The sequence below is a fragment of the Phascolarctos cinereus genome, unplaced genomic scaffold, assembly GCF_003287225.1.
Source record: "Phascolarctos cinereus isolate Bilbo 61053 unplaced genomic scaffold, phaCin_HiC Scaffold_5;HRSCAF=322, whole genome shotgun sequence".
Classification (NCBI taxonomy): domain Eukaryota; kingdom Metazoa; phylum Chordata; class Mammalia; order Diprotodontia; family Phascolarctidae; genus Phascolarctos; species Phascolarctos cinereus.
Window position 1 is genome coordinate 240,857,488 of NW_027555958.1, and position 26,301 is coordinate 240,883,788.

Here is a 26,301-nt window from a genome sequence, read left to right on the forward strand (position 1 = left end):
AACTTTGTCTGTACTGAAGGTGACCCCTCCATCATGAACACTTTGCTGGACTATCGATCTGCCTTTGGATTCCATTCTCTTCAGAGTCTGAGGCTAGGTTCTATAACAACAAATAACTGTAACATCCCCTTGGGGTGTGCCCTGAAAGACAACCTAAGGCTTTATGCTAGACAGATGGTGGGAAACTGACTTCTGCTTGGCTGAGCATGACTCTCATACCTGCTGTAAATGACTTGTCTCAGTTTCGCTGGGGGGCACACTTTAAGAGAGGACTTTCAGGTTGGTGATGGGAGGAGATGGAGACAGAAATTTTTGAATGATGTAAACTTTTGAATGTCAGACAGGAGCCTTTAGAGCCATGGACTCATATGGGAAGCTGGACCCACCATGGTAGTGGACTTTCAGGGCCTGGCAATCTAGAGACTTTTGAGAGAGGATCTCTCCAGAGTGAGATTTCTTTCTCTCTCCTGGTTCAGCTGAAATCTTATCTCACTCCCATCTGAAGAGCTCACTTATTCTTCTGTATTCTTTAGCATACCGTCATCTGTAGAATTTCTGTGATTTCTATTTGCTGTTTTGCTTGGATAAATGGCTGTACTCATTGTTTATTCTTTGTGATGGTCTTTTATGTAATCAGCATTTGGTGGGAAGGGGCTAAGCTGAAGAATGTAAGCTAAAGGGTACGGGGTTACCCTCTCCCCTTAAGAACAGAGAAGTCACTTTCAATCTGAAACCCCCGAAAAATCATACACTAGACTAGAGATACTTGAGGGGTGGTAGACAGATAGAATGCTAGCCAGACATCCCTCTTGGAGATATCAGGAGAAATCATCTAACTTTGTCAGTCCTGGATCCTGCCTACGCTTCTTCCTCTTCCATCTTCAAACCAATCTACTGTTGGTGCAAGGATGGCCCTCCTACCACTGTTCAGAGGTGGCAGACCACAGATCATAACTATCTATGCTACCCACAAGCCAGAAGTTTTCTCTATAATTATATCTATGTATCTATGGACATGTATTTATATAACTTATATTTCTCTGTTACACACACACACACACACACACACACACACACACACACACACACACATGGTATAATGACAACAAAGACAATGATGACAACCACAACACCAAGAAAAGCAGCATGGTTTGGTGTATAGAGAGAGGGCCAGCTTCTGAGCCAGGAAGACTTGGACTCAAGTGCTTCCTTTGAACTGGCTAGGGGCCTTGGGCAAATCTCTATCTCTCAGTGTCTTGGGCAACTGTCTAAGAGTGTAAGTTGCAGAGAAGGTGCTAATCTGGGTATGTAAAGGGAGTTTCCTCTCTGGGAGCTCCTTATGTCAATGAAATTATAGGTCCAGTCCCCATTTCTAACAACGATTTTGTTGTACAGTCATTTTTCAGGTGGTGCAGTGGATAGGGAGCCAGGCCTGGAGTCAGGAATACTCATCTTCCTGAGTTCAAATCTACCCTCAGACACTTCCTAGCTGTGTGACCCTGGGCAAGTCACTTAACTCTTTCTGCCGCAGTTTGCTCATCTGTCAAATGAGCTGGAGAAGGAAATGGCAAACCAGTCCAGTATCTTTGCACTCAGTAAACAGTATATTTGGGGCCATGAAGAGTCAGACATGACAGAAAAATGACTGAATAGCAACAACAACAAAAAAAACCCTACTTTTTTGTGACCCCATTTGGGGTTTTCTTGGCAAAGACACTGGAGGGGTTTGCCATTTTCTTCTTCAGCTCATTTGACAGATGAGGAAACTGAGGCAAACATAGTTAAGTGACTTGCCCAGGGTCACATAGTTTTAAATGTCTGAGGCTAGATTTGAATTCACAAAGATGACTCTTTCTAACTCCAGGCCTGGGGCATATATCTACTTCATCACTTAGCTGCCCCTCCAACAACAATCAATAATTCTGGGTTTCCATGTCCATAGTACTTTAAGGTTTGGGGTTTTTTTTTAATTTTTAGGCAATTGGGGTTAAGTGACTTGCCCAGGGTCACACAGCTAGTAAGTGTCAAGTGTTTGGTCTCAGGCCGGGTTTGAACTCAGGTCCTCCTGACTTCAGGGCCGGTGCTCTGTCCACTGCACCACCTAGCTGCCCCAGTACTTTAAGGTTTACAAGGCATTTTTCTTACAATAGTTCTATCAGGGAGGTAGTTCCTAGAGAGGTCTAACAACTTGCCCAGATCACACCTGCCAAGACACAAACCAGGTCTCCTGACTGCCAGTCCAATGTTTTTTTTCTCCCTATGCCAACTATGCTGCTTCCTCTAGAATAAAGTAGATAGAGGGGACCCTTAGAACTTACTGAGTCCAACCCTCTCTTCTACAGATAGAAGAGCATCATAACTGAACATCACAACAGTTAAGTGACTTGCTTAAAGTTGTACAGGTAACTAAGGTGACAGAGTAAGTAGGATCACTACAAATTTATGCTCACTAATCCCAGCTAGGGCCTCCCTATAGCGAAGCAATCCTTACTACTTCTTAATTGATTTCCTATCCTACTTACAACAGCAATTCCAAATATTTTCCTTGTATAGTGAGGCTGTCCCTGACCTCTAGGATGGGGGTGTTATTGTGTGGCCCAAAGGGAAGCAGAATAGACATTTTTAGTCTCTCCTCTCCCCCTCCCTCGAATCTTTTTCCAAGATTTTATTTCTTGCTGGAGGTTGGTGCCAGAAGCTTGGCTACTCTGCTCTCTTCAGAGAGAGGAGATACCAGAGTAGAATTTTATCTCTTTCCTTCAGTCTAGTTTTAGGTTCAAGTTAAACTTTTTTAAAAATAGAATTTTTTTTCCCAATTACATGTAAAGACAATTTTTAACGTTCATTTAAAAAAAATTGAGTTCCAAATTTTTCTCCCTCCCTCCCTTCCTTTTCCCCTCCCTAAAAGGTAAGCAATTTGATATAGGTTATATATGTGCAATCATGCAAAACATATTTCTATATTAGTTATAATGTGAAAGAAGAAACAGACCAAAAGGAAAAAAAACACACAAAAAAAGTAAAGTGAAAATAGCATGCTTTGATCTTCAAACTAAACTTCTGATGGTTGTTCATTAATGAGGGAAGCAGGGCCCCAAGCTTTATATCCAAGGCTTGACTCCTTTCCCACTAACTACCAGTTCCACAATGAACACATACAGCGATGAGCAAAGAAACCTATTTAACCAAGTTCACAGCAAAACAGAAATCAAAGAAAGTAAGAATATATACCAGAATATAGAATATATACCAGAAAATACAAAGTGAAGCAGCTGTCCCTTTGGGAGCCAGGTAACCCAGCTCAACCTAGAGAGAAAGTCCTAGATCTCATCTAAGGGGAAATTGCCCTAAAGTCTCTAGTGTAGCAAAGCTGGGGACAGGGACATGAGGGAGACTGCCAGCTCCTCTCAAGTTGGCCTCTTCCCAGAGTCTTATTTTTCCTTCAGCAACCTGAAGTAGAGTTGACATCATCCATCTTGCTGGAAGCAGATGGAAGACACTCTAAGCAAGCCAAAGATCTGAAGAGACTAAAGAGCTTGAAAAGAGTCAATCTCTCCTCTCTCCAACTCCAACCTACCCCTCATGCAAATACACCAAGGAGGTGGAGTTCCATATCACTGGGCTTTGGGTTTCTGGTTATGCTAGTCATAGAGTAGATCTGAACCCAGGTCTTTTGATTGTCATTTAAGTCCTTTTTCTATACTATTCTAATTTAGAGGGCATCTAGTCCAATCCACTCCTTTTATAAGTGAGGAAACTGTGTCCTGTAGAGGGGAAATTAGCCATGGTCATAAGAGGCACAGATAGGAGGGTTAGAACCCAGACCAAATGATGTTGGCCATGGTTGTGATTTTAAAAGCCATACTGTTGTCTCTCCATGCCAGCCTTTGCCTCATTGTTGAAAGCAGTACAGCGCTTTAATAAATAAATATATAATTGAAGTTCAGGTTTGCTTAGCTATTTGTGGGTTTCTAAACATAGCATTTTCTTGAAGCTGAGCCGATTAGCTAGGTTTGTCTTCTGAAACACTCCGCTGCCTCTGGGTATTCAGAGTAATCACCTTCTGTCCAGAACAGTGGTGGCTTTTCAGAAACCTCAGCTTGGCAGACCCTAGGGGGTTGGCAGGGTTAGAGCTGCCTTCTTGGACAATGATGTGAGGTTAAACACACTCTTTGAAGAAACTCTCTTCTCCAGGTCAGAGATATTTGCTGTTACAAAATTAATTGAATTACTCTCAATTCCTGGCTTACAACACTACTTTACCAGCATTTTCTTTGGAAGACTGGAGGAAATAAGTTGCTGCTGCCAAATAAACTAATAGTGGGTGGGTGTTTTGGAATAGTACAACTCACAAATATTTGGAGAGGTTAAATTTAAAGGGTCCTCAGGACCAGCTGCTCCACCCCCCCCCAAACATTTTGTTTTTCTCCTTCAGGCTGAGCTACTTTAATCATTACCTGAGAGGTGGTGTCCTGAAAAGAATACTGAATTCTGAAAGTTGAGGTGGGGGTTCAAATCCTGGCTTTTACACTTACTCTTTTTGTGATCCTGGGTGAATTACCTGACACTCATGAAACTCATTGGCTTCTCTGTAAAATGCAGATGTTTTTTCTACACAGGGTTTCTGAGGAAAGAACTATGTAAGAAGACCAAAAAAACCCAAAAAACCCAAAAAAATCCTCCAGAAACGTGAGTTATCATTATTACTACCACTTGTTCACCTTTAGATGTGCAAAGTCTAATTTCTAGGTGGGCTATGGGTCTCAAACAAGCATTAACAATTTTTTTATTTACATCTTTGGTTTTTACATTGCCTACATTTTCCTTATCTCTCTTCTCTTCCTAGAGAGCTCTCTGATAACATTTTTTTAAATAAAAAAGAGGAAGAGAAAAAATGCAGCAAAGCTGATCAATATATGAGAAAAATATGACATTATATACAATGTTCCACACCTGTGGGTTCCTCCCAAGCCTTCTGCAAAGGAGTGGGGAGGGGTGTCTTTTTATATCTCTCTTTTGAGGCCAAGTTTGTTTTCTGTAATTTTGCAACATTAATTTAAAAAAAAACCTTATATATCTTTATTTGCAGAACAGGCAGACCTGTTTTTTTTTTAAATAAATTTTTATTGATATCTTGTCTTTACAGCTGTCTAAATTTTTCCCTTTGCCCCAAGGCAAAGATAAAGAAAGGGAAAGAACTCCCCTCTCCTAGAGAGTCATCCTATACAAAAAAGATTTTTTTAAAAGAAAAAAATCAGCAAAATTAATTAATATGAATGAAAAATCTGAATATTTATGTATATGTATATATACACATATATATACATGTATGTATGTATATATGTTATATGTGGGTGTATACACATACATACACACAAATATATATGTATATGTATATGTGCAATGTTCCATACCAATGGATATCCCACCACTGTAAAGGACTGGGGGGAGGTGTCTTCTTTTTTTTTTTTTTTGCTAGGCAATGGGGTTCAGTGACTTGCCCAAGGTCACATGGCTAGTAAGTGTCAAGTGTCTGAGGCCAGATTTGAACTCAGGTCCTCCTGACTCCAGGGCTGGTGCTCTATCCACTGCACCACCTAGCTGCCCCTCTTTTCCTTCTTCTTTGAGACCAAGCTTGATCTATGTAATTTTTCAAACTTTATTTTTACATATTTTGTTTTGTTTTGTTTTCGATGAGGCAACAGGGTTAAGTGACTTGCCCAGGGTCACATAGCTAGTGAGTGTTGTGTCTCTAAGGCCAGATTTGAACTCAGGTCCTCCTGACTCCAAGGCCGGAGCTCTATCCACTGTGCTACCTAGCTGCCCCCGCAACCTTTATTTTTAATTATCAAATAAGCATTTATTAAATACCTACTGTGTACCTAATATTGTTCCAGATGGCTGTGGGGTGTGTAAAAAGAAGCAAAGAGACCCTGTTCCTGACCTTGATGAATTCAGCATATTATTGGAGGAGGTTAAGACAAGAAACAGAGACTAATAGAGGAAATATAATAATAAAATCAAGGGTTGGATTCCATGGTAGACAGAAAGGCTATATATGATCCATAAAAAAGGAGGCTGATAGAGGCTGGAGAAGGTAGGGTGGTTTCATAGAAGTGGGACCCAAAGGATGGGTAGGATTTGGAAAGGCAGAAGAAAGAAGCAATCTATAAAGATGATACAGGAGAAGGGACACTATTGGCTGCAGGAATCCCCTTCCTAGGCAGTGGCAGAAGCCAGGTATGCTTTTCCATTTCTAGCCCCTGTGATTTTCTGTGGGGGTGATCCCATGGAGTATCCTCTCTGGCTCCATGGGGATGGACAGATAGATTGGCATCTTGATGGTGTTGTTGGGGGGAGGATGTCAGAGAGAATTCTCTGGCTACTGAGTGTCGTGGAGATCAGTTTCTTTACCCCAAAGAAAATTGTTAGGGCTATAGAAAAAAATCTGTCCCCATTCTCTTTTGGGAGGCCTTCTCTTAGGACAGGCCCAGCACAAGCTGTCCCTTGGACTTCCAGCAAGGGGGTTAGGGAATTTCTCTCACCTCCACCTCGCAGCAATGATTGTGCGTGGTTTCTCCCTCCTTGAAGAGGACCATGACATCAGGAAGATGATGATAGGACTTGCAATTGAATTGGATTTAAGTGAGGGAGCCTCACTTTCTCCTCCAGAGCCATCTGGGTTCAGTGGCCAGATATAGATCAAGATGGCTGAAGGTGGCCCAGGATGCAGTGGGAGACCATGGCCCTTTTTAAGCTAAAGTCTTTCCAGTTCTCACTTTGAGAGAGGCAACTCCCATTAAGTGATTAGGCCAATTTAAGAAGCGAGTCAAGGGATGGCCCCTTTTATTTAAAAAAAAAAATTAAACTTGGAAGGGAAAATTCTCAGGGTTGCTGGCAGAAAGAGAAACAATTACTATTTACATTCCCTCCAAGTCACAACTTAAGCACATGACAGCAAGAATACAGGCATACCTCCAAGATATTGCTAGGTTCAGTTCCAGACCGCTGCAATAAAGTGAATATTGCAATAAAGGGAGTCACGTAAATTTGTTGGCTTCCTAAGTGCATATAAAAGTTATGTTTACACTATACAGTAGCCTATTAAGTGTACAATAATATTATGTCTTTAAAATGTTAATTATTTAAAAATTATTTAATTATTTAAAAATCTTAATTAAAAATACGTTATTGCTAAAAAATGCTAACCACCATCTGAGCCTTCAGTGAGTCATAATCAATTTTTGCTGATGGAGGGTCTTACCTCGATGTTGATGGCTGCTGACTGACCAGGGTTGCAGAAGGTTAGAGTAGCTGTGGCATTTTCTTAAAATAAGATGACAATGGTTTGCCACATCCATTGACTTTTCCTTTCACTTGAACACTTAAATGCCATTGTAGGGTTATTAACCGGCCTGATTTCAATATTGTTGTGTCTCAGGGAATAGGGAGGCCCAAGGAGAGGGAGAGAGATGGAGAAAGGCATGTCAATGAGGCAGTTAGAACATACACAATATTTATTGATTATTGCTGTCTTATGTGGGCACACAGTTGGTGGTGCCCTAAAACAATCACAATGGTAGCATTAAAGATCACTGATTGCAGATCACCGTAACAGATATAATAATGATGAAAAAGTTTGAAATACTGTGAGAATCACCAAAATGTGACATAGAGACATGATGAGTGTTGTTGGGAAAATGGTGCTGACTTGCTTCACGCAGGGTTGCCACAAACCTTCAGTTTGTAAAAAAACACATTATCTGCGAAGCGAACGCAATAAAACTTGGTATGCTTGGACATGTTTGCCTAGATCCTGGACCTACAAGTCCCAGCTGCCTCCTCTGTTTTGTGTTTCTTTCCCCTGCATCTAGGTCACCAGATAGAGATCTGGAAAAGCAGATATCTCTGGCTCTGGGGGTAAAATTCTGAGTTCAAGGAGTCAGAAATCAGAGAAACTTGGGAGGACATGTATGAACTGATCTAGAGTGAAGTGAGTAGAAACAGTAGACCAGACACAGGAACTACAACACTGTAAAGAACAAAAAAATTTGAAAGGCTTAAGAACTGCCTGATGCTTTGCAGAACAGTGATTAGAGACCTGGAGATATGAAGACCTGATTAAATCTGGCCTCAGACACTGACTACTGTGTGACCTTTTGCAAGTCACTTAACTTCTTCCTGCCTCAGTTTCCTCATTTGTAAAATGGGGCCCATACCTCTTAGGGCTGTTGTGAGAATCCAGTGGGATGGATAATATTTATAAAACACTTTTCACAGTGCCTCGCACATAATGGGTGCTTAATAAATACTTGTTTCTCCTTTGGGTTTTTTTTTTTTGGCTAGGCAATGGGGTTAAGTGACTTGCCCATGGTCAAATAGTTAGTGTTATGTGTCTGAGGCCGGATTTGAACTCAGATCCTCCTGACTCCAAGGCCCAAGCTCTATCCACTGTGCCACTTAGCTGCCCCTCCTTTGGTTTTTAACAAACTGTCCTGTATCCCTTATTCAATATGAATGGAAATAAATTATAGACTTTACCATATACATAATGAACATAAAATAGATTTATTTCAGTAGCACCACCAAGTATTTCCCATACTCCCTTGACAAACTTCTATATCAGGTTGATATTCCTTGATTAGACAACCTCAAATATCTTTTCTAGCCTGGGCATTATGGGGTTCATTGCTTTTATGATAGGTTTTAAGGTGGCAAAGACTTCTTGGTAGCCAGAAGGAGAGAAAGGCTAGGAACCACTATAAGAGAATGATGGGTAGACAAACAGCAGAGATGTGAGATGTGGCAAGTAGAGGGACAGAAAGCAGCATGAACTGATGGAGGGCATGGGAAATGTAGGGGCCAGGTGGAGATGACAGTGGCATTAAGTCCAGGAAAGACTGAAAACCAGGGGAGTGGACTCAGGATGGTGGTGTGCCCTGGACAGAGAAAACCTAGTTTAGGGTAATTTCTATGAAGGAGGCAGAATACAAAGGAACTGCTTTGTCAGTGGATTGTAGACAGTGAAAATAACTCTGACGCGGCCATGGCAGAGGCTAGCATTAATCATAGCTAGTAGGTAGACTTTTAAGGTTGCAAAGCACCTTATATGCATCATCTCACTTGATGGTGAGAAAGGGGGACATATAGTGGCCACTTCCTGGATGAGGGTTCAGCAAAGGAGGCTAAGAAGGATTGAACAGGAAAGGTAAAAGGAGGGGGAGCTAGGTGGATACAGCATCAGCCCTGAAGTTCAAATCTGGCCTCAGACACATAACACTTACTAGCTGTGTGACCTTGGGCAAGTCACTTAACCCCATTGCCTAGCCAAAAAAAAAAAAAGGTAAGAGGAGGACTAGGAGAAAGCAATGTCAGGAAATCTTAGAAGAGAGTACCAAGGAGAAGATGGTGAGCAACAGTGTTAAAGGCTGCATAGAGGTCAAGAAAGAAAAAGATGGGGAAAAAACCACCATTAGATTTGGCAATTAAGAGAAGATGGGGGTGGGTGGGTATGAAGGCAGGAAGTACAGCTTAACTCTACCCCACAAATCTTCCAACAATCTTGACATTGAGAAGGTGGTTATCCTGGACTTGGAGATGACCTAGGTTTGAATCCCAGCTCCAACATTTACTAGTGAATGACAGTGACAAGTTATTTCATTTTGGGGAGTCTATTTCCTCATCTGCAAAATGGGAATATTATTTGCACTGCAATTCATAGAATCATCCTTGATCATAGGATAATGAATTTGGAGCTGGGAAAAACCTTAGAGGTCATATAATTCAACTCTCATTTAACAGATGAAGAAATCTTTCACTCCTGTTCATGTGCTGCTCAGTAGAGGGAGAAAATCTGTTGATTGAGTCCACTACAAATTTATGTTATGTAATCTCAACAGAGCCCTCACTGCTGCAAGATGATCTTTTTACAACTCCCTGATTCCCTCTCCAGCTCTCCAGAGCAGCTCTTGCAAACTTTTTTCTCCCTTCTCATACTTTCCAGTTTCCCTACCCCTCACTCAGTTGAGAATCTTGCCACATATTTAGGGGTAAAAATTAAGGCCATTTGCTGAGATCTCCCTCTTCATCTGTTCTCCCCAACTCATTTCCTCCAGCATCTCCTCCTTCAGCCCTGTGTCACACAAAGAGATAGCTTTTCTTCTTACCAAGGCAAACCCCTCTACTTGAACAAGTGATCCCATTCTGTCTCATTTCCTCCAGCAGATTACCTTATCACTCCTACTCCCACTCATCTCTAATTGCTCCCTGTCTACAGGATGTTTCCCTGCTGCCTAACATGCCTACATCTCCCTCATCCTCAAAAATCCTTCATTTGACCTCTTCATTCCCACTATCAACTTCTCTCTCTCTTCCCTTTTGAGGCTAAACTGGATAAGGCTGTCTATAATAGCAGACTACTTCCTTTTCCTTTCACTCTCCTTAAGTCTCTACAGTCTGGCCTCATCATTCAACTGAAACTGCTCTTTTCAAAGTTGCTAATGTTAAGTTGCTAAATCTAATGGTTTTTTTCTCCATCCTCAAAACCTTTTGACTTCTCTGCAGCCTCTGCACCACTACCAATCACCCTCTTTTCCTTGATAATATTCTTCTAAATTTTCTTGATATTGATCTCTCCTGATTCTCTTCCCATCTGTCAGACCATTTCTTCTTTGCTTCTTCTGCCATTTCTTCATCCAGGTCATTTCTGCTAATTGCGGGGAATGCCCCAACCTAGGTGTCATCCTCACACTTCACTCTCTTAGCCTCCACTTCCATTCAGTTGCCAAGTCCCAGTTTTTTCTACCTTTATAACATCTCTTAAATCTGCCCCTTCTTTCCTCTGCCACCACTACCATTCTAGTCTTGACACCTTTTGCCTGGACTATTGCAGTAGCCTAGAGTTGATCTTCCTATTGCAGGTATACCTACCCCAAACCTTTCTCCACTCAGTTAGCAAATCAATCTCCCTAAAGCCCAAGCTTGACCATGACATCTTCCCCCATTCCCCATTCAATAAATTCCAGAGGCTACATATCACCTTCAGGATCAAATATAATATCCTGTTTGGATTTTAAGGTCCTTTACAACCTGGCCCCTTCCTACCTTTCCAGTTTTCTTACACTTTACACTGTAATCTAGTGACACTGGCCTCCCTGCTGTTCTTGAAACACAACATTCCATCTCCTCATTCAGTCCCTTTGCACTGGCTTGTCCCCCCATGCCCTGAATGCTATTTCTCACCTCCATCTCTGGACTTTTCTGAAGTCTACTCAAATTTCACATTCTGCTGGAGGCCTAAGAATTCTTGGCTTTCTTTGTCACCTGTGCCTTCCTTTTGAGATCAAATTCCATCCACTCTCTATCTTGTGTGTGTGTGTATATATATATATATACATATATATATACATATATACACACACATGATATGACATGTGAATATATATTATCTTCCATCTATTTACTACTTTTCTCTGTGTGTATATATAAACATATATACTCTATATCTTGTGTATATATCTACATGTTGTACATATAATATATATATTATATATATATCTCATACACAAGATGGAGTAGATAGAAGGAAACATACATATATACAGTTATGTATACACACACATATAGTTATTTACATGTCTTCCCATTAGAATGTGAGTGTCTTAAGAGGAGGTAAAGTGTTTTTGCTTTTCTTTCTATTCTCAGTACTAAGCACAGTACCTAGCACGCTTTTTGGTTTTTTAAAGACAGGGTTTCCCCATCTCACCCAGGCTGGAAGTGTTGGGGCTGCCCATGTGTTTGATTCTGCTACTGATCAACATGGTAGCATTGACCTGCTCCTTTTTTGACAGGGGTCAGTTAAGTCTTTCTTGTACAACCTGGTGCTTCTCCACTTCTTGGACTAAATCTATTGAAGCCAAACTTAGTGGGGACACAATTAGTATACCCCGCTCTACTTTGAAACTACCAAAGTTGTACAAGACTGGCCAGCCTTACTCTCCCCAGTAATTGGGACCACAGATGTGTGCCACCATGCCTGGCTTATTACAGTTTAAGTGCTTAATACATGTTTGTTTACTAACCATCTATACTAACTATAGGGAGGTAGCAAACTCAAGGTCACAGAGAAACTCCACAAAGGCAGATCAAACCCAGGTCCCCTCACTCCAAGTTCCCTACTCTTCCACTGTCTCCTAGGGTTGTTGCAAAGAAACTCAGGGATCAAAGAAACAGGAAAAGAACCTCTATGTTCAAAAGTATTCACAACAGCTCTTTTTGTGGTGGCAAAGAACTGGAAACTGGAGGTGTACTTATCAATTGGGGAATGGCTCAGAAAGTTATGGTATATGAATGTGATGGTTCACAAAGCACTTTACAAATACCTCATTTTATCATCACAATAACCCTGGAAGGAAAATGCTATTATCCTCATTTTACAAATCAGGAAACTGAGGCAGAGGTCACATGGCTACTGTTGGAAGCTAGATTGGGTCTTCCTGATTCCAAGTCCAGTTCTCTATCCATTGAGCCACTTACCTAAGTGATAAAAGGGATGATTTTAGAGAAACCTGGGATTTCTACAGAGTGATGAAGAATGAAGTGAGCAGAACCAAAATAACTGATATAACAATACTGTAAAGAAAAACAGGAACTCTGATCAATGCAATGACCAACTATGATCCCAGAGGGCTCATAATGACACATGCTACCCTCCTTCGGAGGTGATGAATTGAGTGCTGATTGAGACACATTTTTTTGGGAAATGGCCAAAACACAAATTTTTTTTTGCTTAACTATAGAAGGGTTTTATTCTTTTTTTTTTTCAATGGGAGGGAGGTAGATGAAAGAAAACAAGTATTTGTTAAGTACCTACAAGTTGCAAGGGCTTTACAAATATCTCATTTGGTGGGAGGGAGAGAAAGTGGATTTTTGCCCATTGAAAAAAGATCAAATTTAACAAATAAAGCTCATAAACCATATGGAAATTTAGTTGTCATAGATGAGAAAACTGAGACTCAAGGAAGCTTTGGCATAAATCCATGCAGCAGAGATAGGGATATGGATCTAAGTAGAGGTGCCCTTCCGTGGAGGGAAGGACTGCATTTCCAATTCAGGTGGGTGGAGAGTCATGTTTGAGGGAAGAGTCCAGACATAAGCTGCTATACCACAACTTGTGTCCCATACAGTTATTTTCTTGCATTGGCATATAACCCCAATTCATTTGGGAGAGTGGCTAGATTTGGGTTAATTGCTCCCAAGTCATTCAAAAGTTGATCAACCACATGCAGAAATTCAGGGCAATCCGCACTGAATTTAAAGTGTTATATTTATGCATAGAATATATATCCTAATATACATTAGAATATATCACTGGGGCTGGGGGAGGGGTTGAAGGACACTATTTCCTGTATGTTTTGTTCAGTACCTGGACTCTCTGGAAGATGTTTTGATGTCTTATAGTTAATGTTTTATATTTTATAATTCTCACTTTGCAGATGAGGGAAGTGAGGTTGAGACAGTGAAATGACTTGATTAGGATAAGACAAGTGGGAACTGTTAGAGGTGGAATCAAACCACAGTCTCCCGAGGTTGTCACTCCGTCCACTACATCACAGTGCCCTGGCTCAATGACTGATTTTTGTCCCACCCCTATGGGCTGAATTTACCTAGCTGAACATTTGAAGAATGCAGACTCCATATGCACACTTCTGGGCTAGTGCAGTAGCTCTATGCTAGACCTTTCCTCTAATTCTGTTACCTATTCCAACTGTCACCTAAAAATCAGCACAGAGACGAGGATTTCAACTTTGCAGCCCTGAAATTCATAGAAGTCTAACCTGGCTAATGGCCACTTGGGCCAATATGGGACTGTGCAACACAAGCAGATAGAGTCTAACAATGGTCAGAATATTTACATAAGGGTTTAAGGACTAAGGATGTGAAGAGAGATGTTATATGAATACTTTAGGTAATTTTCTAGTGGTTCCCATTAAGATTTTCTCATGGGCCCACGTCCAGGCAATACAAAATATGTCATAAACACAGTTGTGTGAATTATATCTATACTGCAAACGGTCTGTGTACAGGCAGGGGTAGTGTGGTAGAGAGGAAGGACCACTAAATCTGGAGTCAGAAAGTCTGGGTTCAAATCCTGTTTCCTCTTCCATGGATCTTGGGTGATTCACTTCACATCTGAGCCTGCCTCAGTTTCCTCATTTGCAAAATGGGAATTTGTGCTACCTATCTCAAAAAGGTTCTTGTGAAGGATTTAGAAGGCACTAATGTCTTTAAAAGAGAGAGACTAATACTTATGTTACCTAGAGTTCACAGGGTTATTGTGAGAATTAGAGCAGATAACATAAAGAATTTTATAGCAACTATGTGCTTTGTAAACATGAGATTTTAAAAAATAAATCTCAATACCTTTGCCCAGGTAATTCTGAAACAAAACCATTATTGTTCTCTGGAAGAATATCATTTCATAGTTCATCTCTGTGATTTTATCCACCCACAAATTCTCCCCTTGCTGGAATTTCTGAGCCCAGGAGCCATGTCTTCCCTTGTGATTTCTGGCATTAATGGCATAACATTCCAAGAAAACTGACAGGCCATAGTTGAGAATCTCTTGATGTAATGTCTCGGGTGCCAAATTGTGCATTAAATGAGAAACGTTGCTGCGCCTGGCTTCCTTCAAGGCCCAGCTGAGGCACTACTTTCTACATGAAACTCCCAGTACCCTCTCCCTCCTGAAATTACTTCTGTTTACTAGTCTGTGTTCAGAATGCAGAATGTAAGTTCCTTTACGGGAAGGGTTGTTTCATTTTGGTCCTTGCCTTCAGAAAGTAGGCACTTTTGTTGCGAATTTTACTGAACTGATTATGTAGTGTGTGCTAATAAATGAGAGAAAGTCATCAAACTTGAAAAATAGGCTTTATTTTAACCAGTGGTATTGTGTGACATCCTATACGGTGGAACTGATTACAGCAAAAGTTCATGGATACAAATAAAAGAGTAGGCTCCCCCTTGTTTTGTCACCCCACGGTATTCTTTTCAGAGGACTTGGGAGATGGGAGCAATGATGCTCAGAAACCAAGGAGCTCTCCAGAAAGATCCAGTTAAAGTCCAGGCTTCTGGGACATGCAGTCTCTCAGCACATGTGGGCACACATGCAGAAACTTTAATTAAAAAAAAATCTGAGCAGTATTTCTGTAGGAAATTACACTAGCATTTGCACCAAATATGGCTAATAAAATTCATCTTGCTGTGGGTAACAGAGGAGATATTTACATTTCTCTGTGAGGAGCTGACCTGCATATCCAAGAGAGCAGGGAGGGCATCTTTAGTTAACTTCCTCTAGGAGGTGTGTGGGAAGCCTGGCCAAGGTGTCTTTCTCTCTCCCTCCAGCCCTTAGTCACTCAGAGGTGACTGATTTTCTTGCCGGCCTCTGGGCTGCCTTCCACCCTACTGAGACAGATGAACTCAAACAATCTGGTCCAACCCACCTGACTCTCATTCTCTGCATGTGCTTTGCTCTTTTTCACTTCAGAAAAGCCTTGAATGTGTGGGCCCATCATAAGTAACACAAGATGCATAAAATCTCCAAAACTATGAAAACAACTCTTCATCATACCAGTAATGAGGGGATTTCAGAAGGAGAAGGTCGAATATGCAACACATTGAAATAATCTGCCCTTCCTCCCCACTAAAAACAGGAATCACATTCCCAAAGGATCCCTGCAACACAAATACTGAAACAAAATTTGTTTCTCCCAAACCCAGAGCCCTTTCCCCTATTTCTCTAGGCAAGAGAAGAGTAATGCCAAGCTGTCAATAGATCCTTCTCAAGAGAAAGAAAGACACCTCGATAAATTTCTCTGTATTTAGAAAGAGACAGAAAAATAGGTTTCTGGCCTCACGCACTTTTATTCTTGGTTTTGATCTTCAGTATTTCTAAGAATTGGTGGGTGGGTGTGAATAGAAATTCCAATTTTCCAAAATCTGGGATGATCCTGGGAAAAGTCCTGACCTTGCCCACCAGAGCCCAGCAAAAGAGTCTCTTTGAAAACCATAATGACAAGGAAAAAAGAGATACACCAGTCAGTCCTATTTCCTCACTGTTTTCACATCTAAAGCACCTAGAATACTATCCAGTATACTCATGTTGAATAGTGCTGGCAGACTCAGGAGGGCAGCTGGTGAAACTTTTCCTCTCGCGTCAGCTGAGGTGAAAGGGGATCTGAGTGGGACCGCTCAGCTCTTCACTGCCCAACCTGCTCCACACCAGGGCCTCTCCCCACTGTCCCAGGAACTCGACAAGCAGCTCTGCATGCACACAAAGCAAGACATGCACAACACCCCGCACCTGGCTAGGAATAAAGAGCACACAGGATGCACACAGACTAGAACCTGCATTTGGCTCCTGGGGCCAGTATCTGGGAGGCCCCTGAGCCAAAGGTGAGGAGGAGCAGAGAGAAACGGCAACACTGAATACAGGGAGAGTGAGAGAGACACGCACATGTGTGCACACACACACACACACACACACACACACACAGACACATACAGGCACGCACGCATGCATACACAAAGCTGCCTCTGAAGGCTCATCTGTTAAAATGGGTTCACATACACCCTGAAGCCCCCTCCACGTGAGTGGCTCAGAAACCAGTCTACTGGGTTCCCTCAACTCCCCAAATGTTCTTCTCTCTATATAAGGCACAAACATATTTACAATTTCACACAGACCTGTCACAGTGTGAGGACCACACCAGGCGATTATACCACACGTTAGTGCACAGACACGAGTTGGTCCTTCCAGCTGTACACGCTGCTGACAAAGGCTTCGGGTTTTCAGGCAGCCAAAAGGCTCACTTGTCAATCAAACAACCCCGATCCCTTTGTCCCTACAGAGCCAGAACAGGGATAATATGGGCGAGCAAGAAATCATCACCACCATCTTTCCAGCTGCTTCCTAGAAGAGCCCAGATAATGGCGGTAACAAGTGAGCCCAGGATCTGGGATGTTTGTGGGTTTTTTGGCTTCACATCTACCACACCCCAACAACATGGCAAATGAGATGCGTGGATTGACTTTCTCCCAGAGGGACTAAAGCAGAGGCTATCAAAGAGCTTCAGTGAGCATGTTTACAGAAAAGTCACCGTATAAATAGCTCCCTCCCTCTTCTCTGACTTTCAGCTCACCACATGTGTACACAGGCAAACACGCGCGCACACGCACACGCACACACACACACACACACACACACACACCCTTCCACCATGAAGAATCTTTGCAACAAGAGGCACTTGAATGATATTTTGGAGAGTTCCCATGAAAAGGCCTTTCCCTCACAGTGACGTGCAATTGACAGAACAGAAACCAGGTTTTCAAGACTCCATCTCTTCTTGGTCGAGTGGTGGTGGCACAAAGCTAATAACTTCATCATAGGTCAGGCCTAGAAGGAAGGAAAAGAATGGCGGCAATAACTCAGACATTTACAAAGTCTCTCTCTCTTTTTTTTTCCTTGGGGGCTAGGTAATGAATGGGGTTAAGTGACCTGCCCAGGGTCACACAGCTGTAAGTATTACATGTCTGAACCCATATTTGAACTCAGGTCCTCCTGAATCCAGGGCCAGTGCTCTATTCACTGCGCCACCTAGCTGCCCCTACAAAGTTTCTTCCTCAAAATCTAGTGAGGTATGTGAATACTGCCATTAATTGTTCTATGAATGACAAGCTAAGGTTAATTAATTATATATACTACCCATTGCCAAAAGGTCATGGATTTATAGGCATAGAATGAGTCCTTAGAGGCCATATAACTCTAACCCTAACCCCTACTCAAATAATGAATCTCATTTATGTGGTAACTAGTAGACTTGTGAATGTTTAGAATCCAGCTCTTCTGACTAGAAATCTAGTGCCCCCTTCAATATGCCACACCACTCTCTCTCTTAAGGGACCCATTATCTCTGTCTGGTTAGGAAATATCCCAATCATTTTAGCACAAGGTACTATAACCACAAACAGAATCTCATGAAAGCAGACCCAGCTCCAGTTTACTTTATTGCCAGATTATTTTAGGTTATTTATCAGCAAAATATTGGTTAGTCAGTTTTCAAGTTCAATTTGGGTCTGGTGAAGAGAAAATTGGAATTTGTAGTCAGGAGACCTAGGCTCTAGCCCTGGAACTGTTACTGGCTGTGTGGCCTTAGGTAAGACACAACTTCTCTGTGCCCTAGTTTTTTCTGTAAAATGGGTTACAAGTCCACTCTGTCTCATCAGGTTGTTGTTGAGAGGATAAAAGTAAATAATAAATATAAAATAACACAGAAAACTCGAAAGAAGTACCTCAAAAGACTACAGAGACCACTGCCTAGAACAGAAAGATAATATCTTGTAAAAGGAACATGTTTATTCTGAGCTAGAGATTATACATCTGCAAAATGAAGCTTTTGAACTCAGTGTTCTTAAAGGCACCTTCCAACTTAAAACTTTCATGATTCTAAGCTGCTCTCACAAACTATTCCCAATTATTAACCTGCAAAGGCCTCATCTACTGACCTGTACAAGGAGAGGGTTGGACCTCTTTCAGGTCCCTCCCTTCCAGGTGACAGTCTATGTTTTATGGCTATTTCTCTTAGTAGTTCTTGTTTCTCCCTCTGCTTCAGTTATAGATTCACCCAATAACAATACGTAACTGCCCTCAGAGAAGAGGGCAAACTCAAAAGCTTAATAATCCTGCCACGGAACTCACTTTTCCATTCATCTATCAGGAGATCCCTGCTTTCAAAGGACTGGTCATAGGGGTCTGCAACTGGTTCATCATCAGGATCATGGTACTGGGCAAAGTAGCCATGGGCAAGGGCTTGAGCTGCTGTAATTCTCTTATCGGAGTCCAATACAAGCATCTTCTCCAGCAGATCAACAGCTGTCAACAACAAAAGTTAGATTAGGAAAAGAAGGAGAAAAAGTTTAATATGGAGAAGCTAACATTGTGTCTAAGATAAAACACCCAGTTTTTTCTTATGCATACAAAAAGCTCCAAGTACTCTAGGCACCAGTCAAATTGCTTAATTCTCTACCCCCTGAACAAGCACTGTGCTTTTTAATGCCTCACTCCTGTCCTTTCAGACCAACTCAAATGTTACCCCTTTTAGGAAGCCTTCTTCAACCCTCTAACACCTCACAGAACACAGTACTTTATTTTCAATCAATCAAATGTATGATATTAAAACATTTATTAATATCTTTTAAGTGCCAGGCACTGTGCTAAGTTTTAGGGACACAAAGACAAAGATGAAATAATTCCTGCCCTCAAAGAGCAATTCCCACAAAATGTAATTGCCGAACTTGTTCTCACTCCTATTCTGGTTGCATTTAATGGTCAAGAGCAGATGCCTTTTTATCTCTCCTCCCTTTCTCCCTACCATTTAACAATAACCTCTGCAAAGTTTTATAAATGGCATAGGTTTATAAATACACAAGCATATCACCAGATGAAAAAGTTTGTTTGAGAAGCATGACCATAGGTGTCTGGAGGGAAAAATAATATTTGCTTCCAAAATGCAATTAATGATACTTACCCAATGGATTGGCACCAATAAACACATTTGCAAAGTTCATCTTCGGCATCTGGGTCAAAGACTGAATATAATTTCTTGCCTGTGAAAATAAGGATTTTGAGAATTAATGTACTCATTATTGTAAGAGATTCTTAGACCCTAATACTGGGAGAGAAAAAAAAATCTTTACAAGTTGTGGTTTTCATATGGCATATTTTCTTAGAGTTCTTCAATACTGTTCTCCCGTACCAACCCCTTCAGTTAGGAATATCATTGAGTATGTTGCTTTTGTCTTATAGATTTAGATTCCAACTAGAAATGAATGCTAATCAATCTGGCCTACTTTCATTTAGCTAGTCAGGAACAGATGTTTATGTGTATATAGTGAACTCAAGAGCTGTAAGAAGTAAATGCCTCTCAGAAACGTTCTAGAACAGCTAAAATCTACGTGAACGTTGGATTCCTGGCCCAAAGCTTGAATTCTGATCAATAATTAGTTTATGGTGGTATTCTCATTGGGGGCTCAGGATGACTTAAAAAAAAAAAAGAGTATAATGTTAGTCTGGCCAAAAAACAAAAAAATGAGTACAACTCACTGCTTTACTAACTTCAAATACATTTTGATAAAACAATCCTTAATGAGGGCAGTACCTATTAGCTAAATTAAGCGTTTACCTTTATTAAATGAAAGTTTGTTTTTAATTCCAAAAGTATATCTGATTTTCATAATTAATTTATTTCATATCAGTGAACTTAGCTCAGCAAACATCTTGTATGTACTGATAACTATAATCAAGGCAAAATACCTTAAAAATAAACAACTGGCCTTGAGGGTAATCACATATACCAAGTATAACATACGGATATGAAAACTGGTTTCTTGGCTGCAGACACTGGTTTGGTCTCTATTCACAACCATCTTTATATCCATGGGTACAGAGCCAATATTAATCTAATCTTAAATGTGTGCATGGAAACCCTGATACCTACACAGCTGTTAAGTTTTCTATTTAAATATTTCTTGGGTGGGTAGAGGGCCATCATATTGATGCAAAAATGTACTAGATGATTAATATCTTTATTTCTGCCATATGAAAAGATATAAGGAGGCAAAGGAAATATCAGAATATTGATATGGAGGCCAGGGCCATAATTAGCTCTAAAAGTCTAGAAGGATAAATAGTTATGAGGTAGCTAAAAAAAAGGTTTTTGATGTCAAACTGGTCTGAAGTTCTAGGGTTATACCAGGAGCAGTCTAGCTCCAAGATAAAGATTTAGAGTGATTTGTGAAGAGGTGTCCTAGTCAAGTCTGGGGATGAAACTAAAGTTAAATTAAGCAATGACTGACTAAAATTAATATGAATGAGAAGCTAACAAGTTGTATTGAGGTATTTAATCTTAAAATCTCACTCTTTCTATACAGTCCCTAAGACTTTTGGGATGCCCTACGTACCAACTTTCAAGTACAATGTATTAAGGTATACGGGTTATACTTAGCTGTGTTGGATTCTATTTTTTGAGAGAGAGAGAGAGAGAGAGAGAGAGAGAGAAAGAGGGAGAAAGAGAGAGAGAGAGAAAGAGGGAGAGTTGGGAGAGGGAGGAAGGAGTTAAAAAGCACAGTAATCTCCTTTAGGTAACTGTGCCTCTATATGAAGTTTATTTGGTAACAACATACTCTAAACAGGTTTTTGAGTACCAAATTTACAAACCCAAATGTTTAAAAGTAATGTTATCATTTATTTATTGGCCACCTTAGAAGTTACATTTTCAGTTCAGATACTAACACCCTACTAAAGCAAACAGAGTCATTATCTTAGTAGCCACTCCAAGGCACATGCAAGCATTCAGTTATGTTAAACAGTGTGTCTGTGGCCTTGTGAACGACACACCCCTAGTATAATCTGTTTGGTCTCACCTCATGACTGGGCATCCTGTTAATGAGATAGGCAGGGGGTGTCCCCGTCAGGCGCATGATCTGCTGAAGCTGGTTAATATCTTAGATGCCTGGTCAAGGGCTTTTGTTAAACACACGGTGCAAAAATAATTTTCAACTTGGGTAAAAAAAAAAAAAGACAAAAATTGACCACCCCTCCCCATCCTGACCCAAGCTACATATATAAAGCACCACTTCTGTGAAGGGAACAGTGTTATCAGGCAGGTGTTGCTCAATTAGCCAGTGACTGCCCATGCAGAGAGGAAAAATTAATTTTGTTGAGCTCTTGCTCCTCTTCAACATCAAACATTTTTGGATCCTAGAAACAGATATTCTCTCTTGATCCAGGATGCCAGCCACTGAACTTTTTTTTGGCTAGTTGTGATCCAAATGTTCTTACCCCTCGGGAAGATGGTGGATAGAAATTAATTCAAGGACTTGACTCTGCTCTATATGGCATAAAATATCCACCAAATCCAGGACTGGATCTGACCATTCAGAAAGTAACCAGATTTTTGTGGCACAGATGTTGGTGGCTCTCCAAGGCATTTTCCCTCCAAATGCAAGAAACAGATAGGTGGGTAAAGCGATGAGGCCAGAGCAATGCAAGGTCAGGAAGACATTAGGAAAAACATTAACACATATACACACACACACACACACACACACACACACACACACACACACACACAATAGGTCAGTGCATGTAGAGAAAGTGGAAGGAAAGTCATGTAAAGCAAAAATAGAAACCTCATGCTGCAGTGATGTACCAAGGCATGTGCCAACATGGCTCTCCTACCAACAATGACTTCACCCTCACCCTCTACTCCCAATTCTCATACAAGCCCCTATCAGGTGAAAAAGTATTCAAACATCAAAATGCTATGTGGAGGATGTTCTTTCAAATACCATGCAGTTAAAAAAAATCTTATAGGGGAATAGTCAAGAAGTCTTCCAAATGCATCAGCACGTCTATTTGTCTATCAATATGTCTCCTCTAATTACCCTGTCAATGGTTGAGAATGTCTTCACAACATATATGAAGAGCTTCACTATGATTAGAAGCATTGAAGGTTGCAGAAGTTGTCACCAATGACTTCCACGAGACTTTCCCCTATTTTTTGCACAACATAATTGCTAAAATTTGTGTTTTTGCTCACTTCCTTCATAGTTAATAATTTAACTTACCCCTCACCCTGAATCTACCATTCTTAATCACTGACTGACCTTGAATCACCAAAAACCTTGCACCCTAACACTACTGTCCAAACTGGGTACTATCCAAACTGGCATTTCTTCCTATCTAGAGAAATAATGACATCTACTTTTACTGGGTAGAGTGAGAGGGGAGTACCTGGAAGTTCTGTGTGTCCCTGGTCTCCCTTCTTCACTGATTTCTATAGGTATTAGGTATATAGGTATTCTTTAAGCATTTTTAGGATAGCAGTCCCACTACCAAAGGAGCTCTGTCTTTTGCCAAAGGCCATGACACCTACCCCTCTTCCAGATAATTTCCCAACTTATCTTCAGATCATCATCTCATTTTCTTACTCAGTCTCTGAGCACAGGTAGTATCTCTAAACGTCTAGTAAAATGCTGAGATCATTATTGCAATGCTTTTTTGGGGAGTCAGAAAGCTGCTGGCCTTTTCTATGTGCTTTGAAGAATGCATGACTTTGTTCCACACAACAACCTGTAGAACATCATGGGGATTTCCAAGTTTCCTTCTCTTGCAGTGTTCTACTCTGTATAGTTCCTGAAAAATCTGCTGAAAGCGCCTCCCCCCTTCCTTCCTATACTCAGTATGATTTCATTTAGACATACTCTAGCTTCCCTCTCATTTATTCACTACTCTAAATAAAACTGTCATAATAAAAATCTATAGCCTCACCCTATTTTATAGCAAGGAAGGTGCTAGTCGTCTTCCCCATCCTCAGAATGCATACACTTGGAGAGTCCCAGCCCTTCCTTCCCCATTCAGGGATAGGTAGCTTATCTTCTATGCACATGGGCTTACAGCTTTCCTTTTCAACTAAAATGCAGATCTACAAGCTAGATGGGTTGTACTTACAGGGCACAATTTTGTGGCCAGAGGATAAAATAAAGGTGACTAATACAGGATTTTAACTTATGATTTTAATCTCAGCACCATCCTCCAACCAATGAAGCTACTTAATCACAAAATTCTATGAGCTCATCTGTTTCTGAGCAAAAACAGAGCAGTCTTGTTATTTCTTGCTGAAGCCTCAAAATTTCCTCAGTTCATTCCAAACTGGCTTCTGCCTTCTCTGGAACAAAAAGAAATGCTTTTTGAATAGACCCTATAGTTAGTTAACCCCTCTGAATATGACTTTCCAATATAGTTTGTAACTGTGGAAAGGCATGATGGCTGAAATCTCGTTATCAGGACATCTGACTTCTGTACTTAGTTCTGCCAGGTGACTCAATGAGATTTGTCCAATGACTTGGGCAAATGAGAACCTTTCGCTTCCTCAAAACGACCCAGAGTCAACAACAAACCTCTATGTCCCTCAAAGATATGCTGTGGAAATTCAGAATTTTAATATGCTTTGAAATAGTTCAAATGGAGGTGTGAGATATAAACAAGATTATTTATTTTGTCAAACACAAAAATAACATTTCAAACTCACCTGCTTGGTATGCTAGCTGCTCAGCAGGCTCCCCACTGGGAAGCAGGAGCCAAGGCAGCCAGAAATGTTGAATGGTTAGCCAGAGAAGCACAGGAAAGATGGTAAAGACCTGGAGCTCAGCACCAGTGCTTCCCTCTCCCCTTTGCTACAAAGCTGCAGGGACAATGACCACAGGCTGGTTATGGTACAGGGAGAGGTGAACAACAACCATGCTGCCTTCTCTGCTCTCCTGTGGCATCAGCATGGTGTTCAGAAGCAAGAAGGGCAAAGGAAAGGAAAGCCAATGTTCTAGTCCATGGCTGCTTCTTTCCACCAGCCCATCACTAAGATACAGAAAAGGAATGAGTCAGTGGCCACACAAGCTCTGTATGAGGTCCGCTGCTCCTTTCCCAGTTTTTGTCAACTTTCAATTACAGAGGAAGAAGGAATGGAGAGGCGGTTCGGAGGTGTTAGGATTGGGATGCCTCTTCCACATATAAGTGAGGGGGCTGGACGATGGTCTCCAAGGTTACTTATAGCTCTGATGTTCTACGATTCTATGAATGGTTTAGAGGATAGAGATGGAGAAACACCCCACAAGATGACAGTCTATCCTTCTGCTTTTTGGAAACGGAGACCTACTTTGGATGTTAGCTTCTGACTTTAAAGGCAAGTCTAGGGTGTCCTACAGTCCTCATGATGCATATTCTATTCCTTCAGTGAATAAGCAATTTAGAGTAGATCCCATGCTCTGAGAACAAACATCTGCTTAAGAGGGACTACAACATGGGATCATTCAAAACTTCTTAGAAGGATCACACAAAGGCCATGTATTTTTGAAGCTTCTGTGTACAATTTGTGAATGGGGAACTTCTCTTATCTATTTCTTGAAACAAACTGAAATCTTAAATCCTATTTATCTAGGGAGAAGAGAAACTGCAGCACTGGAGACTCACGTGACCCAAGAATTGACTAGAGACTGAGACTGGGAGAAAGAAAGAGTGAGGGAGAGACACATTTCCACAGCACCATCCTAGAAGTGCTGATAAGCCCACAAAAGGCAGATAGGCACTTATAGACACGCCTAGGGTAAAGTACAGACTGAGCTGAAAGATCTGTGAAAGGCAAAGCATAGACTCAGATTGGATTCCCAAGAGGGCAAACATTGACAATCAAAGCATCAACTCACAGACTCTGAAGAGATTTTCTTCAAAAGCTCAGCCCCTGGGGTTCCAACGAGTCTTAAAATGAGCTTCAACTGATCAATATCTAATGGTGGACTATAAAGGAAAATGTTGGGACAAAATCAAAATGAAACACCAAAATAAAAACAAAACGGAAAATTCCACTATATCAGGTTTCCATAGGATGATCAGTTAGAACATGCACTTCCTTTACAAGATTCAAAATGCCACAACATGCACACCCAGATTACATTCATATTGTACACTGACTACAACTTTATATATCATTTGTCAAGGAAATTAAACTACTTTAACTGGTACTTAGCTGTGACAGGTCATCATTAAGAACACAAAACCATCACACCTTCAAGAGTCTCAGTCCATGTGCTTAAGCCGTGTCTAGTTCTTCATCCTCCACCGAAGCATTTGTAGTTCTCTAAGCCAAGAGCATTAGTAAGCACTGCACGAACAACAGAAAGAGGGCAGTGCCCTGCTAGGGGCACAACAAATCTATCTGTGAACATACCCTGCAAACATGGACTAAATAAAACATTTGTGGGGTACTAATATCATGACCACTAAGGCCACAAGGCCCAATGATCTGAATTATATCCCCTGGACAGAGGACAGCAAAGGACAATAAATGTTAACAGCCAGTAGAGGGCACTCCCCCTCTACATGCTCCTTCAAGATACACTAAAAGAGCTAGTCACATTCATTAGGTAAAACCTAATGAAGCAGAATGCTTGGCAAAATTCATATATCCTCAATGGCTCTCTGTCTCGTAAACTGTAAGATTAATAAAACCTTCACCTCTGCTAGTCAACACTTCCCGGTATTGTCTCCAACTACACACCAAATTAATCTGAATTGGCTAGAACACCTAATATAAAAGAGAAGGTTTCTATTTGGTTTTAGCTTATCAGCCTTGTATAAGGAGAGAAATTAAAAAGGGAGCAGAAAAATATCTTGTAAAACCACTCAAATTATTTCTG

The 26,301-nt window shown here is 41.0% G+C and overlaps 1 protein-coding gene and 1 long non-coding RNA gene across 4 annotated transcripts in view; one reads left to right on the plus strand and one right to left on the minus strand.

The window, feature by feature from the left end:
* The first annotated feature begins 201 nt into the window (after positions 1–201).
* Positions 202–25,473, plus strand: LOC144457597 (uncharacterized). The gene is made up of 3 exons (XR_013487050.1): positions 202–279; positions 4,617–4,686; positions 25,047–25,473. It is a non-coding gene; the product is annotated as an uncharacterized LOC144457597 (long non-coding RNA).
* The window catches only part of MAPK14 (mitogen-activated protein kinase 14), a 97,466-nt gene continuing 86,073 nt past the window's right edge, over positions 14,909–26,301 (minus strand). For 2 of the 3 annotated variants that reach the window (XM_020999667.2, XM_078155404.1), the window contains exons 9-12: positions 25,312–25,391; positions 19,581–19,659; positions 18,752–18,925; positions 14,909–17,449 (exon numbers count right to left, since the gene is read on the minus strand). In XM_020999667.2, coding sequence (XP_020855326.1) covers positions 17,382–17,449; positions 18,752–18,925; positions 19,581–19,659; positions 25,312–25,391 — 401 coding nt within the window. In that variant the 3' untranslated portion in view covers positions 14,909–17,381. Of the gene's footprint in view, positions 17,450–18,751; positions 18,926–19,580; positions 19,660–21,474; positions 21,555–25,311; positions 25,392–26,301 lie in introns of all 3 variants that reach the window. The other variant, XM_020999668.2, reaches the window with a different exon arrangement.